The sequence below is a fragment of the Oncorhynchus mykiss genome, chromosome 15 (assembly GCF_057628025.1).
Source record: "Oncorhynchus mykiss isolate SJ-2025 chromosome 15, ASM5762802v1, whole genome shotgun sequence".
Classification (NCBI taxonomy): Eukaryota; Metazoa; Chordata; class Actinopteri; order Salmoniformes; family Salmonidae; genus Oncorhynchus; species Oncorhynchus mykiss.
The window spans coordinates 28,981,747-29,001,909 of record NC_143036.1 but is presented as its reverse complement, the minus strand read 5'-3'; the positions used below and the strand labels follow the sequence as shown (position 1 = coordinate 29,001,909).

Below are 20,163 nucleotides of genomic sequence, written 5' to 3'. Positions count from 1 at the left end.
GCACTTTTTGCCAGCCCTGTCTGGGTACAAACCCACGGTGATGTCTGGTGAAGACCTGCCTACCAACAGGCCTACAAGCCCTCATTCCAGCCTCTCTCAGCCTATTGCGGACAGTCTGAGCACTGATGGAGGGATTGTGCGTTCCTGGTGTAACTCTGGCGGTTGTTGTTGCCATCCTATACCGCAGGTGAGATGTTCGGATGTACCGATCCTGTGCAGATGTTACACGTGGTCTGCCACTGCGAGGACGATCGGATGATCAGCTGTCCATCCTGTCTCCCTGTAGCGCTGTCTTATTTTAAACCCTTTACAATGAAGATCTGTGAAGTTATTTTGATTTTTACAAATTATCTTTGAGAGACAGTGTCCTGAAAAAGGGACATTTCTTTATTTGCTGAGTTTATTTGTCTAACTTTCTCCATAATCATGGTAACATCCACATTAATGTAGAAGTCTTTAGAAACGTATTCTTATTTACAATAAAAGTGACTCCAAAATGACTACATTATTGTCATTTATTTATTCTGTTTAGTACAAAATAATCTGAAGCACACTCAAAACAAAACTGCAAATACATCCAATAAATGTGTGTAGTCACAAGCTTGATGTAGTCATTGCATGCTTGGAATATGGGACCAAATACTAAACCTTTAACTACTTCAATACAGAAATGAATTTGTCCCGATACTGTTGGGGGGGACTAGGCACAGAAAGTGCTGCAATTGATGAAAATGCCCTCAAATTAAAGCTGACTGTCTGCACTTTTAGTCTCACGTAGTAACCTCCCATTGTATAATTTAAAATCCAAAGTGCTGGAGTAGAGAGCCAAAACAACAAAACATGTCACTGTCCCAATACTTTTGGAGCTCAATGTGTTCAGTGTACATGTAAAGGACATTCCATAGTAGTGTGTCAGCTGAATGTGTGTTTTTTACAGGTAACCCAGATTCACTGAAAGTGAAACAAGAGGATCCAATCACTGTGGAGAATGGAACTTCGGTTAGCTTTGATGTGGAGGTCCATGACGTAGCAGGAAACGTCACAGCTCACCCCAAACTGATCATCAGCTGCCAGGTAAAATCAGATTAGACCCTGACTCTGGAGGTATATACTCGAGTCAAAAGCAGAGGAATTACACAACTGCAATTTCTATCTCCATCACTAATTTGGCATGCCTATGACTTCTTCCAGTTCAGTTAAACATTTTCTGAAATCTAAAGTTCCATCTAGTGTTTGGTGTTTCCATGCTCATACATTTGAATGTTTTTTTACTAAAGTCCACTTCTTAATAATGAAGTACAATAGGCATTTTGATGTCTTCAAAGGCACCAAGTAGCATCAAGTTCTCGTAAGGCCAAAACGAGCACCCTGAGAATGTTGTCAGACTTGGGCCTGCGGGAGCTGTGTGTACTAGTTCTGCCTCCAAGTTTCTCAGCAGTTGGCTAATGAAAACCACTGGCTCCAGTAGAACAGCCGTTCCCTCTTCAGGAAACAAACTAATATAAAGGGAGAGGCGGGCTTGTCCCTCTGCCAGAGCACTATTTCAACTCTTTAGGGTTGAGTAAGAGGGTGTGTCACTGTCCCAGAGAGGATGTGCAATTTAGGGCCACTCTCCATATAGCAGGTTACCAGAGTTGTATTCGTTAGTGCATACCATAGCAAAATGTTTTGCAATGGAAAACAAGTGTTTCTTATTGGACAAAGTAGTCCCTCCCCTATTTGATCGTTGCGTTCCTTGTGAATACGATCCAGCTCTTTGCCAGAATATCTACCCGTAGGATAGAATCCATGAATGATATCTGGCTTGTGGACTTCTGATGGACCATCTGGACATCTCCCAAGTGAGGGGGCTCTAGGAGGCAGATCTCACCTACGGGAATACTTTTGTGACTTTTAAAATCTGATCACAACCCATAAATTAGCACATGCTTCTGAATTGCTTCAATTTATCAACACATTGCTGTTCTGGAGATTAAATCATGCTGGATTTAGTGTAGGAATTAGTCTCCTCCTTCAGGAAAGGCTTTAACTGCTGTGTCAGCCTTTGAAGTTGAGGCAGCTGTATTACCCTGGTGGCGCCATTGGTCCACATGTCTCCATCCCTTTCCTTTCTCACTAAGATAAAGAGGAGTTCAATGTTTGCCAACAGTGCCCACTGGGCCTGATAGAATGTCCTCCATAGACAATCTCAGATTTCTGGAGCCACTCTTCACTTCCAAATGAGTGCATAAAGCGACTGTTTCCCAATGGCAGGAAAGGAATGCGTTTTTGTATACAGTGCATCCGGGAAAGTATTCTGACCCCTTGATTCCACACATTGATTCCACACACACATTTTGTTATCTTGCAGCCTTTAAAATTGATTAAATAGTATTTTTTTCCCTCATCAAGCTACACACAATACCCGATAATGACAAAGTGAAACCAGGTTTTTAGAAATGTTAGCCAATTTTATAAAAATAAAATAAAAAAATACCATATTTACATAAGTATTCAAACCCTTTGTTATGAGACTTGAAATTTAGCTCAGCTGCATCCTGTTTCCATTGATCATCCTTAATGTTTCTACAACTTGATTGTAGTCCACCTGTGGTAAATTCAATTGATTGGACATTATTTGGAGATCACACACCTGTCTATATAAGGTCCCACAGTTGACAGTGCATGTCAGAGCAAAAACCAAGCCATGAGGTCGAAGGAATTGCCGGTAGAGCACCGCGACAGGATTGTGTCGAGGCACAAATCTGGGGAAGGGTACCGAAAAATGTCTGCAGCATTGAAGGTCCCCCAACAACACAGTGGCCCTCCATCATTCTTAACTGGAAGAAGTTTGGAACCACCAAAACTGTTCCTAGAGCTTGGCCGCCCAGCCAAACTGAGCAAACAGGGGAGGAGGGCCTTGGTCAGGGAGGTGACCAAGAACCCGATGGTTACTCTGACGGAGCTCCAGAGTTCCTCTGTGGAGATGTTAAAAACTGTCAGAAGGACAACCATCTCTGCAGCACTCCACCAATCAGACCTTTATGATAGTGGCCAGACTGAGGCCACTCCTCCGTAAAAGGCACATGACAACCCCCTTGGATTTTGCCAAAAGGCACATAAAGGACTGACCATGAGAAACAAGATTCTCTGGTCTGATAAAACAAAGATTGATATCTTTGGCCTGAATGCCAAGGGTCACGTCTAGAGTAAACCTGGCACCATCCCTACGGTGAAGCATGGTGGTGGTGGCAACATGCTGTGGGGATTTCTTTCAGGGGCAGGGACTGGGTGACTAGTCAGGTTTGAGGGAAAGATGAATGGCGCAAAGTACAGAGATCCTTGATGGAAACCTGCTCCAGAGCACTCAGGACCTCAGACTGGGGTGAATGTTCACCTTCCAACAGGACAATGATGCTAAGCACACAGCCAGGACAACAGAGGAGGGGCTTCGGGACAAGTCTCGGAATGTCCTTGTGGCCCAGCCAGAGCCCGGACTTGAACCCGATGGAACATCTCTGGAGAGACCTGAAAATAGCTGTGCAGCGACGCTCCCCATCCAACCTGACAGAGCTTGATAGAATGAAAAACTTCCCAAATATAGGTGTGCCAAGCTTGTAGCGTCATACCCAAGAAGACTCGGCTGTAATCACTGCCAAAGGTGCTTCAACGAAGTACTGAGTAAAGGATCTGAGTACTTATGTAAATGTGATATTTCAGTTTTATATTTAATAAGTTAGCAAAAATGTCTAACCCTGTTTTGCTTTGTCATTATGGGGTATTTTGTGTAGATTGACTAGTCCCCCCTCAATGTTAGAATAATACTGTAACCTAACAAAATGTGGGAAAAGTCAATGGGTCCGATTTACTTTCTGAAGGCATTGTATACACCATCCATGACTCAAAGGCTTAAGAATCCTTCTGTAACCAGTCTCCTCCCCTTCATCTACACTGGTTTGAAGTGCATTTAACAGGTGACCTCAATAAGGTATCATAGCTTTCTCTTGGTCAGTTATGGAAAGAGCAGGTGTTCCTAATGCTTTGTATACTCTGTGTATATTTGAGTCCTGGAAATCAATGAGTTGCTTGACAATGTTTCACTGTTTGTCAGCAGTGCCCACTGGGCCTGATTTTTAAAATGTCCTTACATAGACAACCTCCGCCTTCTGGAGTAACTCTTCCCTTCTAGATGCATAAAGAGACTGTTGCCCAATAGAATGAATGCGGTTTAAAAAAATATAATTGAGTCATGGAAGTCTACGTGTTGGCTTGACAATAATAAAATATATTTGTGCGGTATGTATCTTTCTGTGGGGTCTCAGTTGCAGGGGATCCCTGGTTCGACCTCCATGGTGGCTGTAGACTGCAGTAACACAGGAGCCGGGACCCTGGTGCTAAAACCAATCACCTTCAAAAACATTGCGGGAGACCAGACGGTTAAAGCTACATTTGATATTCCTGTAAGTAATTGTTTGTCATCTATTAAGACCTCCCCTTTGTTTCACCTCAAACTTCTTAACGTCTCCTTTCAACTTATTTCGCCCCCTCCATGGAGCTCAATGATAGAAAAAAGAAGCTCCTGCACACTGCCATTTTTTTCACTGCTTCATAAGGTTTTGTTTTTCAGTCCAATATTATTTGGGGCTTTTTAAATATTTTCAGTGTAAAAACATGACACGAATACATTTTGTCAAGTGAAATGATACATGTTCATTCATCCCTTCTTACCCATCAGAGTCAGAAGAGTGTAGCTCCAGTCCAGAGGGATCTGAGGGTTGTCCCCAGCACCCGTGTGTCACGTCTCGAGGTGTACAGTCAGGAGGACGAGGACAGCCTGGTGGACTCCATGGTGCTTAGGGACAAGGAAAAGATAGACTGGACTGCAGGGGACCTCCTGGAGAACCTCCATTATAGACTGTATGACGAGAGAGGCAGGGTGGTCCCTCTGTCTGAGGAGATGGCCCGGAGGATCAAGGTAATGATGACACCACCCTGACCATGTATGAATTAGGGCTGGGGATGACCAGGGACCTCACAATACGGTATTATCACGATACTTTGACATTCCAAACATATTGCTCACCATATGTCTGCTGCAGAGGGACAACCGAGGGCCATAAGAAAACACGTTCTGATCAGTCATGGAAATAAGTGCTGAAAACATTGTCTCACTGTTTAAAAGACGGAGAACAAATATGAAGGACAAATACTGGCATTTTGATGGAGGTACAGCTGACTAGAGCATATGAATGAGGGGGCATCTGATTCTAGATCAGCATTCCTCCTCTGAGATGCTTTATGAATACTGGGCCCAGGAGTCCTGTATTAGAGTTGACATGGATATTAGATCAGTATTGATGCTTCTAGCAGCCTGTTGTCTGAGACTCCCCTGTTTGTCTGTTGTGACTGTGTCAGGTGAACTGGGCGGCTGACGTGAGTGTGGAGGAGCTGGCTCAGGGGAAGCTGCCCAACGTGCCTGTCCCGACGCTGGTGAAGGAGGAGCACTTCTACCAGGTCTCCTACATGGAGGAGCTGGTGTCTGTCGACACCTCCTTCACTATAGTGTAAGTTGTCTGCTCAAACATGGGTAGAAAGATCTTGCACTCAAGCAATTCTTTTTTTTTTTTTTTTTTGATGAGGCAAAGATTTTTGCCTCATGGTGAAAAGATACAAAGTAGACAATGTTAATATGCTTATAGAGGTAGCAACAAAATTAATTCTGATTGCGCTTATCATATCAGCGGGGCGGGCCTGTTTTTGATTGGCTATGTGTTGGTTTTAGGCCCCGCCCCGACGAGCCGAAACACATGAAGGCCACCCTGAGCGAGTCGACCGTGAGGATGGGAGAGGTCCTATCAGGAAAGATCTGTGAGTCTGGAGCCATCAACAGTTGACTCTCTTGACACCTAATTCACATTTAAACACTTCTTCTTGATTACCTTCCAAATGAGAAACCGGTCATCCCCTTTCCCAGTCTTACAGCTTACAGACCAGTATGGTAATAAAACTCAGATGCTGACCGCGACCTGTGTGGACTCTCTCGCCGTGGATGCCGAGGGTCTTGACAAAGCATCCCTGGTCTTTACCTGGCAGGTACATTGAATAAATCCAAGTGATTTTGTAATGCTATCATTGAGAATTTTTGCTGAAAGTATAATTTGCGTCAAAACATCCCATATTGTCCTTAAAGCTACAGTCTGTGAATTGGAAAAACGCCATAAAACAAAATGTCCATTACGCCGTTGTGTTGTAACCAGGAGAGCACCCACTCCATGTTAGTGACAGGGGTGCGGTTCAACCCTGGGTTCCCAGGCATCAGAGAGCTGAACTTCACCTGGAGGGACTTTGCGGAGCATGTGACAATTAAATTGACGGCTGGGGTCCCTGCACAGCTCAAACTAGTGGACGGACCACAAGAGGTGGGCATTAAGTTAAGGGCCAAGACACTCTTGACCGCGTCAGTGTTGCCATTTTATGAAGCAACCACTGAGTTTTGGTACATATTGGTCATGGCTGTCCTCTCTCCCTAACTAACTGTCGTCCGTGTGTTGCGTCTTTACCTCAGCCCCTGCAGGTACTGAATGAGCAGGGCATCCAGACGCCCTTCCTCCTCCAGCTGTTTGACGAGTGGGGGAACCCCTCTCCTGACCAGAGGGTTGTGGTGACACTGAAGACTTCCACTCCAGCTCTAAAGGTCAGCCACTCTCCCCTCAACGAATGTAAAGGGGACATGGGGATTCTATAGCATTGGGGATATTGACCTCTATTGGGTAGCTTATCTTCTTGATGAGAAATTGTGATGAAGTCTTTTGTTTTTCAGGTGAAGTCACCCGTTAATTCACAACCGATAGACAAAGATGGAAAAGCCAGTTTCGTAGTAGACCATGTGAGCGGTCCAAAGTAAGTTCCTAACCCTATAATTCCTAACCACTTGCCATAATGACCCTGCAACCATATATTATTGGAGGGCCGTGTTCAACCCCTGTTGGTCTCCCAGGGGGGAGTATGCGCTGGAGTTCAGAGGGTCCTTCAACAAGAAGCCCATCCACGGTCCAGCCGTAAAGCTTACCATTATCCCCGATCCTAACAAACCTGTCAAACTGGTGGTGGAGTACAACACAAACTCAGTGTTTCCTGCTGGAGGCACCCTCACAGGTCTGTACCTCTGTCTGTGGCGCCGCCTGTGTGTCTGCGGCTTCTGTGTCAGCTGACCTGTCATGGTGGTCTTTGTGTGGGTCCAGTGTTTTCAGTGTCTGTGGTGTCGGAGGAGGGCAGCACCATCAAGAACCTCAACCCTGCCAACATGTCCATGCTGTTGTGGAAGGGAGAGCCGTCAGGGACGTCAAGGCCCCCCTCAGGGGTGAGTTACGGGACACCCAGGGTGCATCCCAAATGGCACCCTATTGCCTATATAGTGCAGAGCCCTAAAGTAGTGCACTATAAAGGGAATTCACTGCCATTTGGGACTGAGACCCAAAGGGACGAATGAACTTTAACAGACTTTGGCTGTCACACAAGGACACAACTTTTCACATTACTTGTAAAAAAAAATATATACAAACACTACCGTTCAAATGTTTGGTGTCACTGAGAAATGTCCTTGTTTTTGAAATAAAAGCAATTTTTTGGGGGCCATTTTAAATTAACATCAAATTGATCAGAAATACAGTGTAGACATTGTTAATGTTGTAAATGACTATTGTAGCTGGAAACGGCAGATTTTTTAAATGGAATATCTACAGAGGCCCATTATCAGCAATCATCACGCCTGTGTGCCAATGGCACATTGTGTTAGCTAATCCAAGTTATTCATTTTAAAAGGCTAATTAATCATTAGAAAACCCCTTTGCAATTGTTGCACAGCTGAAAACTGTTTTGCTCATTAAAGAAGCAATAAAACTAGCCTTCTTTAGTCTAGTTGAGTGTCTGAAGCATCAGCATTTGTGGGTTCAATTACAGGCTCAAAATGGACAAAAATATAGACTTTTCTTCTGAAACTCGGTCTATTCTTGCTCTGAGAAATGAAGGTTATTCTATGCGAGAAATTGCCAAGAAACTGAAGATCTCGTACAACACTGTGTACTACTCCCTTCACAAAACAGCGCAAACTGTCTCTAACCAGAATAGAAAGAGGAGTGGGAGGCTACGGTGCACAACTGAGCAAGAGGACAAGTACATTAGTGTCTAGTTTGAGAAACAGACGCCTCACAAGTCCTCAACTGGCAGCTTCATTAAATAGCAGCCGCAAAACACCAGTCTCAACATCAACAGTGAAGAGGTGACTCCGGGATGCTGGCCAGAGTTCCTCTGTCCAGTGTCTGCATTCTTTTGCCCATCTTAATCTTTTCTTTTTATTGGCCAGTCTGAGATATGGCTTTTTCTTTGCAAATCTGCCTCGAAGGCAAGCGTCCCGGAGTCACCTCTTCACTGTTGACGTTGAGACTGGTGTTTTGCGGGTACTATTTAATAAAGCTGCCAGTTGAGGACTTCTGAGGTGTCTGTTTCTCAAACTAGACACTCTAATGTACTTGTCCTCTATCTTAGTTGTGCACCGGGGCCTCCCGCTCTCTCTATAGAGCCAGTCTGCGCTGTTCTGTGAAGGTAGTAGTACACAGCGTTGTACGAGATCTTCAGTTTCTTGGCAATTTCTTGCATGGAATAGCCTTCATTTCTCAAAACAAGAAATAGACCGAGTTTCAGAAGAAAAGTCTCTATATTTTTGTCCTTTTTGAGCCTGTAATTGAACCCACAAATGCTGATGCTCCAGACACTCAACTATTCTAAAGAAGGCCAGTTTTATTGCTTCTTTAATGAGCAAAACAGTGTTCATCTGTGCTAACATAATTGCAAAATTATGATCAATTAGCCTTTTTTAAATGATAAACTTGGATTAGCTAACACAACATGATGGAACACCGGCGTGATGGTTGCTGATAATGGGCCTATGTAAATAATCCATAAAAAATCAGCCGTTTCCAGCTGCAATATTCATTTACAACATTAACAATGTCTACGAGTATTTATGATCAATTTGATGTTAATGGACATAAAAACAAGGACATTTCTAAGTGACCCCAAACTTTTGAATGTGTGTACATACATGCATACCTACATACATACGTACATAAAAAGGGATGGCAATAAAGAATACTCATTGTGTTCATGCTTTTTTTTAAAGGCTGCCCAACTGAAATGCAGCAAACCCATGGAAGATGAAAAGGCGAACAGTTTTCACTTCAGGTAACCAATAGTTTTATATTCGTACCCAGCTTGTGCTGGGTAATTGTAGTACTAAGATGGGTATTTCCTCTCCTGCCTAAAATGGCTTTAGAGAGACACACTACAAATTGCAAAGCAAGCGGGTGGCCGCGGTGTTAGCAATCACCTGATGGGTGGCAATTTAAACATTGAATTATTGGGAAATTAACATATGTAACTGATGTTCTGGTCAGAGGTGATGGCCACTTCATGGTGTATCAACACAAATATTGTTATATTTTTTATTATTACAAAGGTAGTCCTGTGATGTTTATGTAAAATGATTCATTTTCATCTAACAGAGACAAAGTCATCCCAGACCATGTCGGGAAGTACACCATCCAGTTTGTGCTGTGTGTTGACAAGACTAAAGGGCTGTGGAGTCACCAGGTGAGTTCAACTTCAACCAGATGGCTTAGAGCCATAAACCCACTCCTCACAGACAACTAATTTCCAGACACCCCCAACTGGCTTTGAGTGAAACACGTACACGTGGATATGGTCTCTGCTCTCCAAATTGGTCTCCTGTTAATCTTATGTAGAATAAATGTCTTTCATGTCCAGTGACTGTATGTCCATAGGTCTGTATGTCCAAAGGCCCAAAGGTCATTATTTTGTGCTACTTGTAGAACTATGATAATCACTTCTCTCTCTTTCTTGCCCTTGCCTAGTATGTCATAAATGTTGTACCCAACGACCCTGTCAAATTGGCCCCAGACCTGCAGCCACCAACCCCAGTGGTGGTTAACAACAACGTTCTTGACAGTCGGACTCTGGTGGAGGACATGTCTCTGAAATTAATGGTGAGATGATTAGATCCTCTGGCCAGCAATTGTCATGAATCACTAAACATAGGATTAGTGAAGGGAAAAAAGCCAACTTGACTAAGCAATAGAGGAAAACAAAGCATGGTTGCATGGTTAAAATGTTCTATCATTTTTGGTGACCAAGCCTAACTGAGGCCATATACAGTGTCTTCGGAAAGTATTCAGACCCCTTGACTTTTTCCACATTTTGTTACGTTACAGCCTTATTCTAAAATGCATTTTTTAATGTATTATCCTCAGCAATCTATACACAATACCCCATAATGACAATTTGTTTTACAAATGAATTAAAAATAAAGAACTGAAATACCTTATTTACATAAGTATTCAGACCCTTTGCTATGACACTCAGTTGAGCTCTGGTGCATCATGTTTCCATTGATCATCAACGCCTACAACGCCTGGGCATGCTCCTCAAGAGGTGGCGGATGGTCTCCTGAGGGATCTCCTCCCAGACCTGGACTAAAGCATCCGCCAACTCCTGGACAGTCTGTGGTGCAATGTGGCGTTGGTGGATGGAGCGAGACATGATGTCCCAGATGTGCTCAATTGGATTCAGGTCTGGGGAACGGGCGGGCCAGTCCATAGCATCAATGCCTTCCTCTTGCAGGAACTGCAGACACACTCCAGCCACATGAGGTCTAGCATTGTCTGGCATTAGGAGGAACCCAGGGCCAACTGCACCAGCATATGGTCTCACAAGGGGTCTGAGGATCTCATCTCGGTACCTAATGGCAGTCAGGCTACCTCTGGCGAGCACATGGAGGGCTGTGCGGCCCCCCAAACAAATGCCACCCCACACCATGACTGACCCACCGCCAAACCGGTCATGCTGGAGGATGTTGCAGGCAGCAGAACGTTCTCCATGGCGCCTCCAGACTCTCACGTCTGTCACATGTGCTCAGTGTGAACCTGCTTTCATCTGTGAAGAGCACAGGGCGCCAGTGGTGAATTTGCCAATCTTGGTGTTCTCTGGAAAATGCCAAACGTCCTGCACGGTGTTGGGCTGTAAGCACAACCCCCACCTGTGGACGTCGGGCCCTCATTCCACCCTCATGGAGTCTGTTTCTGACCGTTTGAGCAGACACATGCACATTTGTGGCATGCTGGAGGTCATTTTGCAGGGCTCTGGCAGTGCTCCTCCTGCTCCTCCTTGCAAAAAGGCAGAGGTAGCGGTCCTGCTGCTGGGTTGTTGCCCTCCTACGGCCTCCTCCACGTCTCCTGATGTACTGGCCTGTCTCCTGGTCTCCTGGTGTACTGGCCTGTCTCCTGCCTCCATGCTCTGGACACTACGCTGACAGACACAGCAAACCTTCTTGCCACAGCTCGCATTGATGTGCCATCCAGGATGAGCTGCACTACCTGAGCCACTTGTGTGGGTTGTAGACTCCGTCTCATGCTACCACTAGAGTGAAAGCACCGCCAGCATTCAAAAGTGACCAGAACATCAGCCAGGAAGCATAGGAACTGAGAAGTGGTCTGTGGTCACCACCTGCAGAACCACTCCTTTATTGGGGGTGTCTTGCTAATTGCCTATAATTTCCACCTGTTGTCTATTCCATTTGCACAACAGCATGTGAAATTTATTGTCAATCAGTGTTGCTTCCTAAGTGGACAGTTTGATTTCACAGAAGTGTGATTGACTTGGAGTTACATTGTGTTTAAGTGTTCCCTTTATTTTTTTGAGCAGTGTATTTAAATTGAATCAATTTTAGAATAAGGATGTAACATAAAATGTGGAAAAAGTCAAGGGGTCTGAATACTTTACGAAGGCACTGTAAATAGAATCACTAGAAAGGAAATAGAACCTGAGTATGGAAATTTGACATCGTTGACTTGAATAGTTATCCTCGATTTTATTCATGTGCATGTATGGCTTTTAAATTTTGTGTGCTTGTTTTTTTAAATAGTCTAATTAATCAACTAAACTAGGGGTTCCCATTCTAGTGATAATATTTCTGTGGCTGATGGTTTGTGTTGCTTCCCTCCAGGATATGTATAATAACTCAGCGGGGCTGGAGCTGAGTGGGAAAGTGGTGGTGACCATTAAGAGCTCCAAAGGCTCCAGTGACAAAAATCTGCCTCTCTTTGAGGGCAAAGTCAAGAGCCTGCAGTTTAGCCTGGCTAATGGAGAGGCCCAAATCACTGTGAGTGGGGTGGTGGTGCATTTGTAGAACATTTTTGTGTGCTAACCATAAGTTTGCATTGCATATAGATATTCATGTTTTTTTGAAAACGCACAATATTTTAACCTCTCTCTCGCTCTCTCTCCTCTCCCCCTTCTAGAATCTGTTCATCATGGAGAACAGTCCTGGTCAGGATGGGAATGAGTACGTCTTGCTCTTCAGACCTTCGGTCCCAGGGTATGGCCCCAAAAATCCCCTGGCAGCGTTTGAGCTTCCCTTCCGCTTCTACAACGGTTAGGTCATACGTTTTCATTTTTAAATTGTGACATCACGTCAATATCAGTTTGTCATTTTAATAGCATAATTTTTTGCCTCCCATCTAAAAGTGGTTGACACACTGTGATCATGAGTGTCCAGCCATCTTAAACGGACATTTCACTCGTAATAATAATTCAGACCTCAAAAGTAGACTGTTAAGAAATGTCCACATTCTAGGCCATCTGTTTTGGCGATCCAGCTACGTGTCTCAATCACACATTAATGGAAAAGATGAGCACTATATCAATTCCTGAATGTATTTGATGTTTGTCTTTTCCATTCGTGTTTGATGGAGGCATACAGCTGACTCGACACAACCTATGCCTAGGAACGTGGATTCAGCCTAACATTAGACTACTTTTGAGATCAGAAAATGTAAGGGAAGTTTAGATTTGAAAGTGTAATGTCCCTTTAAAGGCCAGTCTCTTGGCTCCTGGAGCAGTGTGTGTCAGGTGATCCTGACTGTCTTCCTGTCCATTACTAGATGTGGAAAACAGGAAGCAGATGTCTGAACTGACCAAGAAGAAGGACCAGCTCAAACAGACCGTTGATATCTACAGGAGTCTGTTTGACACCAACAGGCAACTCATCACTGAGCTCAGTAGTAGGTGTTCCATTTCAAACGTGTTACAAAACTGGTTGTTTGGATGCTGATTGAACGAGCAGTTCCAAGCCACGGTGTATACAAATAAAATAAAAAGGCACACGAGGCAGTGCTGTATCGTGAACACAGTCACAGGCAAATGCCGTTGTTCAGCCCGACGCGATAGCAACTTTTATAATCATGGACATATCCATGTAAATGCCCGTAGGGAAAAATGAAAATGCAGCTAGTGAACTATCAATCCAGGTTCAATGTTTGACGTGACTGAGATAGCTGAAGTTGACTGGCTAGCTAGCAAGTGATAAGAACGTTGTCCAACCTGCGTAGCAACCATTTTGTTAAGAGCAGACGACCAGTCCTTTTGCATAGCAACTATCCAAAAATAATGAAAGTCTGGGGCACGTCTGACCAAAAGAACTAACAACCAGATTTTTGTCCGGATTATATTTTCTGGTGGAAGAATGACATTGTATGAATTGACTTATCAAGATTAATGTTTTAATGAAATTATGGAATTTATTTTAATTTTAATATGTTTCTAACTGTCGGGGCCAAACGACGACATTGACCTGTGACTGTATTCATGATATAGCACTGCCTCGTGTGCCTTATTGCTTAATTATGTCAACTGAGCTGCAGGAAGTGATGGAAACTGCCAGTTTGGTTGCCAAACTGTCAATGTTTTAAACATTTGTCTTGCTTCAGATCAGGTGCGCAACGCCACCAACAAGGAGAGTCACTTGAAATCCGAGCTCGGGAAGAATGGCATGGCTGTAGCACAACTGTCGTCCGTGAGTATTACCCACGTTCTCCCACTCACAAAGACCACAGATACTCAACCCCCCTTCCACAAGACTGTCATTGTGCTATGCATGATGCGTGCACTCTGAAGTTGAAATGTTTGATGGCTGTTTCTACAGATCCCAGCGATCGACAAAGTCATCAGTCAGAAGACGGCTGACGCGGAGAAGATGAAACTCCAGACGCGGAGAGTCTGCGCCATGCCCGATCCCTTCAGGGGCAACCTTGACGTCCTGGGAAAAGTAAAGCCGACGAAACACATTTTACTCTGTCTGGCTCCCAAATGGCACCCTATTCCCCATCATGTGCCATTTGGGAGCCGGACCCTGTCTCTGCAGCTTTCTTATGCTTCGGGCCGAAGTAGTGGTTAATTGGTGAAGGACGGTATGTGGTGTGTAACTCAGAATCTCACCCACTGTCTCTGATGTAGATTGGCCACCTGGCGCTGGTGGAGGACGATGACGTGGCCACGGTCATCTCCTGGCACCTCTTGGGGGACATTGACTGTGTGGTCACCATGACAACGGTGGCGGCACGGAAGATCTATGACGACACCCAGGGGAAGCAGCAGGTCATGCCCCTGGACACGGTGTTCTGGAGGAAGAACAGCAGCAGGTGAACACACGCACACCTTTACACTCTAAACAACATGCAATTGTTCCTTCCTTTCCAGTAGTTGGCCTCCTACAGTTTTTAGTCTGGGACCTGTGTCATGTGAGGTTCTTTGAGCTCTGTTTCATTATTCTCAAAGGTGTTCATGCTTTTGTGGGCTGTACTTGTTTCTTTTCCAGACCCTTGCCCCATATAAGGAACGGTCAGGACAGCTTTCGTCCCATTGGGAACCCTGTGTTTGCCCGAGACCTCCTCATTTTCCCAGAGAATGCAGAGAACTGCCACATAGGTGAGTTAGTCTTCTTCAGAATTTCTCTTTGAGTCACATATTCCTCCCCCCCTTAAATGTAATTGTCTAGTTATGCCTAAGCATGCGTGGTTTCTGTTTCTGTGCAGTTCTAGAAGCTTTTGTCTCGTCATTCCTGGTCTCCATGTTTATCAAGTGTCTCAGACTTGTGATCTAGGATCAGTTTAGCCTTTTCAATCATAATGAATAAAATGATATGGAGAGCAGGGGCCTGATCCTAGATCAGCACTCTTACTCTGAGTTGTGTGTTTGTGGTTGTTAGGGTAGTTCCTCCCCTGGCCCTTCGCTCTCTCTCTCACCCGCCTGCGTTTGGGGGCTAAACGGTTCCAGACGGAACCCCAGGCTCTTACCTCACGGGGCAGTTATGGCATCCCTCCCTGGGGGGGGACTCTGCTACTGGAGCTGAAATTGGACCCCAGCCTTTCACTATAAAAATTATTATACATCATGATGCTGTTTTGTGTAATTTAAAGGATTGTCATCATGCATGTTTAAACTTTTGTTATTTTTGCTCTTAGATTTCTGTATTTCCAGATTTGGGATTGATTTCATAATGAGGGCTCTTGGAACAGTTTTACGTTCTTTCTTTACATGTAATGCTTCTCTCGGGCTTCCGCTTATAAGAGGTTTTTGTCAGGGCATGAAATATACTGAAATGGTTCAAACCTTTTAAAGAAGAAAAGGAGAGCCGCACACTCTAGGAGCTCAGATGCAATAATTGAATATCCTAATAACCAACAGAACTTCAACAGAACTTTTTTTATTTTTTATTAAGTGTTCTATTCCGCTAGCCAGCACCTCGCCTAAACAGGTGTGCGTTTTTTTCCGCCTCCAGATAAAAAAACCTTTTAAGAACCTGAGTTTATTTACCCTCTATAGAAGCAGTTGTATGATATCATACACCCCCCTGTCTTTAGCCAAATAATGGAACATGTTTCAGTAAAAGTAGGAGCTTTAGTGATCCGTTTCAGGTAATACTCTGGTAGTAGTTTGGTGAATACGTATGTAACTAGCCTTTAAATAATCATCTCTTGTTTCCCTGCAGTGTTCGGCAACCTCCTTGGAGACACCATTTTGACGGATGACCTGGACTCTGCTAACCACTACAGGAAGGGGGTGAGTCAGGCCAGGCATGCTGCCTTAACCAAGCCATCTGTAACACCCTGGCCAATTAGTGTTCTAGTTTAAAGCCTTTGCCTGGGAGATCTGGGGTGTATTCATTAGTGCACACTATAGCTAAATGTTTCTGGACAGTAACCGTTTTCAACAAACTAGTTTGTATTGCACAAATTCAGGGGTTTATTCATTTAGGCGGAGACCGCGGCAAACTTTCAAAACGTTTTGCAACTAAATATAAAAAATATGAGTTTGTTGGACAAATTTAGGTAGGTTGGTCCCTCAGTTTCCACCATATTCCCTATTTAGTACACTACTTTTGGCCCGGGCCCTGGTGGAAAGTAGTGTACTAAATAGGGAATAGTGCTCTATTTGTGAAGCAGGTCTAGTGTCTTTGTATGGGTGGTCCAGAAACATGTCCTAAAGTCCAGTCAGTTTTTTTCCTGTTTTGAGAATTGGGTCTTGTTGTTTTTTGTTTTGGCCAGGTGGTCCAGAGCAAGGTGCCATGCCCCACCCTCCTGACTCGGCAGGGCGATAGGATCCGCAGCAACGGCAAGTTTGGGGGCTTGCAGAACAAAGCCCCTCCAATAGAGAGACTGCGTGGCCAGGTGTTCGGCGCACCCCTCCCCAAGGACTACCACACCTTTATGGGCCAGATTGGTCAGTGACTGGATTTTACTTCTGTAACTGGATTTTTACTTCGTGCATTTCGGAGTATAGTATCATATATATAGATATAGATATAGATAGAGATAGATATAGAGATAGATAGATAGAGATATCCCGAGTGGCACAGTGATCTTAGGCACTGAATTGCAGTGCTAGCTGTGCCACTAGAGATTCTAGGTTCAAGTCCAGGCTCTGTCGCAGCGGGCCGCAACCGGGAGACCCATGGGGCAGCGCACAATTGGCCCAGTGTCATCTGGGTTAGAAGGTTTGACCGGCAAGGATGTCCTTGTCCCATCGCGCACTAGCGACTTCTTTGGCAGGCCGGGCGCAGTGCACGTTGACACGGTCGCCATGTGTACAGTATTTCCTCCGACACATTGGTGTGGCTGGCTTCCGGGTTAAGTGGGCATGTTGTGTTTCAGAGGACGCACGGCTCTCGGCCTTCACCTCTCCCGAGTCTCATGGCTGCAACTCCCATACGGACAAGACTGTAAGTACCAATTGGATACCATGAAAAAGGGGTAAAAAAAAAATGCCTTTGCCCCTGTTTGCAGACCTGCTCCAGCAGTACCGGTTGGCCATGGAAAAGAGCAGACAGGTGCAGGAGGACTTTGACGGCCACATGCAATACCTGAAGTCACCTGAAATGGTGCAGAAAGAAGAGGAGATGGATGAGCAGGAGAAGCAGCTCAAAGACATCGAGACAAAGCTTGGTACGTGTATATGATGAGGGGTACATTTTGACACTGTGATAAAAAGAAAATTCAAATATTAAAGCACATTTCTCACACCCAAGGCCCTAAAGAGCATTGTTAGGTGACCCCTACATTATTTTCCTGTCGCTTTGTTTTAATCTGTGAGGGATTTACTTTGCTATTTTTTTTAAATGTGAAAGGTATGTTGTCGGTTGTCTTTTTGTACAGCCAGTACTCCAGTTCGGACGCCTTCCGCCATTGGGGTGAAACGGAGTCTTGACAAGGCCGGAGAATCGTCCGGTATGGTAACCAAGAGGACGAGGCGGAAGTTATTAAAACAAGACTATTGATTTCCCTTTTTTTGAGCAACATAAATGTCCGTTTTCAATTCCATTTGACATGTACAGCAGAGTTGTACCATGCCATCTACATCATGTCTGAGTCTGAAGAGTTAGTCTCTTCATGCATTTTCATTCATTTGTTCAGCAGGTTGGTGTTTTTTTTACACATTTAAACGTAGATGGCAGCAATATGAAGCGACCGGTATTTAGATGAACTTTATTTCTTTTTGTCCAGCTTACAATTAACTGTGTTTTGATAGGGGAAGGTAGGTTTTGGACAATGTACAAAGATTATTTTATTTTTTTATTAAAAATATTTTATAAATTGTTTATAAATGTGTTTTCACTTAGGAATTAGGTGTGTTTGTGAAAATTCTACAAGATATGTTTTGAATGAATCCGTATTTGGCTGACTGATGCTAAAGTGACCTCAAACTATAAAAATAAAGAGTTGCACACCATATATGAACTCAAAGTAATTTATTGGGTAAATCACCAATGTTTCAGCATCACTGCCTTCTTCAGGGTAATGTCATGAATGCATGAACCAGGTTATGTGGACGGTGTAATTAGTGCAACCAATGTTAATAGTGAGGGGTGTGTCGTGATTAAGTTCATTAGAATTGTGTGAAACTGTTATGCAATAATTCATGGCATTTTAAAAAGTCCCCTTTTCAGGACCCTGTCTTTCAAAGATAATTTGTAAAATCCAAAGAATTTCAGATCTTCATTGTAAAGGCTTTAAACACTGTTTCCCATGCTTGTTCAATGAACCATAAACAATTAATGAACATGCACCTGTGAAACGGTCGTTAAGACATTAACAGCTTACAGATGGTAGGCAATTAAGGTCACAGTTATGAAAACTTAGGACACTAAAGCGCCCTTTCTACTGACTCTGAAAAACACAAATCAAGATGCCCAGGATCCTTGCTCATCTGTGTGAACGTGCCTTAGGCATGCTGCAAGGATGCATGAGGACTGCAGATGTGGCCAGGGCAATAAATTGTAATGTCCGTACTGCGAGACGCCTAAGACGGTGCACAGGATCGGTACATCCGAACATCACACCTGCGGGACAGGTACAGGATGGCCACAACTGCCCGAGTTACACCAGGAACGCACAATCCCTCCATCAGTGCTCAGACTGTCCTCAATAGTCTGGAATGAGGGCTTGTAGAGAGAGGCCTGTTGGTAGGCAGGTCTTCACCAGACATCACTGGCAACAATGTCGCCTATGGGCACAAACCCACTGTCGCTGGACCAGACAGGACTAGCAAAAAGTGCTCTTCACTGACAGGTCGTGGGTAAGTCTCACCAGGGATGATGGTCTGATTTGATGATGGTTTTATCGTTGAAGGAATGAGCGTTACACCGAGGCCTGTACTCTGGAGCGGGATCGATGTGGAGGGTCCGTCATAGTCTGGGACGGTGTGTCACAGCATCATCGGACTGAGCTTGTTGTCATTGCAGGCAATCTCAACGCTGTGCTTTACAGGGAAGACGACCTCCCTCGTGGTACCTTTCCTGCAGGCTCATCATGACATGACCCTTCAGCATGACAATGCCACCAGCCATACTGCTCGTTGTGTGTGATTTCCTGCAAGACAGGATTGTCAGTGTTCTGCCATGGCCAGCGATGAGCCAGGATCTCAATTCCATTGAGCACGTCTGGGACCTGTTGGATTGGAAGGGTGAGGGTTTAGGGCCATTCTCCCCCCCAGAAATGTCCGGGAACTTGCAGGTGCCTTGGTGGAAGAGTGGGGTAACATCTCACAGCATGAACTGGCAAATCTGGTGCAGTCCAGGAGGTGGAGATGCACTGCAGTACTTATTGCAGCTGGTGGCCACACCAGATACTGACTTTTACTTTTGATTTAGACTTTTTTTTTCAGGGACACATTATTCAATTTCTGTTAGTAACATGTCTGTGGGACTTGTTCAGTATGTCTCAGTTGTTGAATCTTGTTATGTTCATACAAATATTTACACGTTAAGTTTGCTGGAAAAAAACGCAGTTGACAGTGAGAAGTCATTTATTTTTTGGCTGAGTTTATTAGGCTCTTAAATGGAAACAATTTAATATTAGCATCAACATAGAATTAAACAAATTATTTCACATTTAATTGTTACTTATTTCATTTGGTTTTGTTACATGTAATTTTTTGGTTAAACTATAATGCATAATAAGTATCAACAGTGGGAACATATTGGGTGTACGCTGATGAGCTGGAGAAAGAATATATCAATTTATAAGACTTTATATTTAGTGTGCGACTATTTCTTTAGTTTATAGATGTTTTGCTGTTCGCACCTACACATAAAATATGTTTTCTGGGTGTGCGCCAACTCGTTTTTTATTCGGTTAAATGTACGTCTAAAATGACACTCAATCAAATGTATCTATAACACTATGATCTCATTTCAATGCACACTCAATCATTTGGCATATTCTAAAAAGTGTCTTTAGGTTTTGTTCGAAGTTTTTTATGAGTAGTACTTTAGTCAGT

The 20,163-nt window shown here is 44.0% G+C and overlaps 1 protein-coding gene across 1 annotated transcript in view; it reads left to right on the top strand.

The window, feature by feature from the left end:
- smchd1 (structural maintenance of chromosomes flexible hinge domain containing 1) overlaps positions 1-18,114 on the top strand; it is a 38,257-nt gene extending 20,143 nt beyond the window's left edge. The window contains exons 23-47 of the mRNA XM_036944232.2: positions 938-1,074; positions 4,302-4,439; positions 4,715-4,954; positions 5,395-5,543; positions 5,762-5,847; positions 5,954-6,072; positions 6,237-6,398; positions 6,545-6,673; positions 6,800-6,879; positions 6,977-7,134; positions 7,221-7,339; positions 9,158-9,219; positions 9,540-9,627; positions 9,909-10,040; positions 12,056-12,211; positions 12,351-12,483; positions 12,993-13,112; positions 13,818-13,903; positions 14,033-14,155; positions 14,344-14,528; positions 14,705-14,814; positions 15,878-15,948; positions 16,434-16,608; positions 17,172-17,330; positions 17,541-18,114. Of these exons, the coding sequence (XP_036800127.2) occupies positions 938-1,074; positions 4,302-4,439; positions 4,715-4,954; positions 5,395-5,543; positions 5,762-5,847; positions 5,954-6,072; positions 6,237-6,398; positions 6,545-6,673; positions 6,800-6,879; positions 6,977-7,134; positions 7,221-7,339; positions 9,158-9,219; positions 9,540-9,627; positions 9,909-10,040; positions 12,056-12,211; positions 12,351-12,483; positions 12,993-13,112; positions 13,818-13,903; positions 14,033-14,155; positions 14,344-14,528; positions 14,705-14,814; positions 15,878-15,948; positions 16,434-16,608; positions 17,172-17,330; positions 17,541-17,662 (3,239 nt within the window). The 3' untranslated portion in view covers positions 17,663-18,114. The remainder of the gene's footprint in view (positions 1-937; positions 1,075-4,301; positions 4,440-4,714; positions 4,955-5,394; positions 5,544-5,761; positions 5,848-5,953; positions 6,073-6,236; positions 6,399-6,544; positions 6,674-6,799; positions 6,880-6,976; positions 7,135-7,220; positions 7,340-9,157; positions 9,220-9,539; positions 9,628-9,908; positions 10,041-12,055; positions 12,212-12,350; positions 12,484-12,992; positions 13,113-13,817; positions 13,904-14,032; positions 14,156-14,343; positions 14,529-14,704; positions 14,815-15,877; positions 15,949-16,433; positions 16,609-17,171; positions 17,331-17,540) is intronic.
- Positions 18,115-20,163: the final 2,049 nt, after the last annotated feature.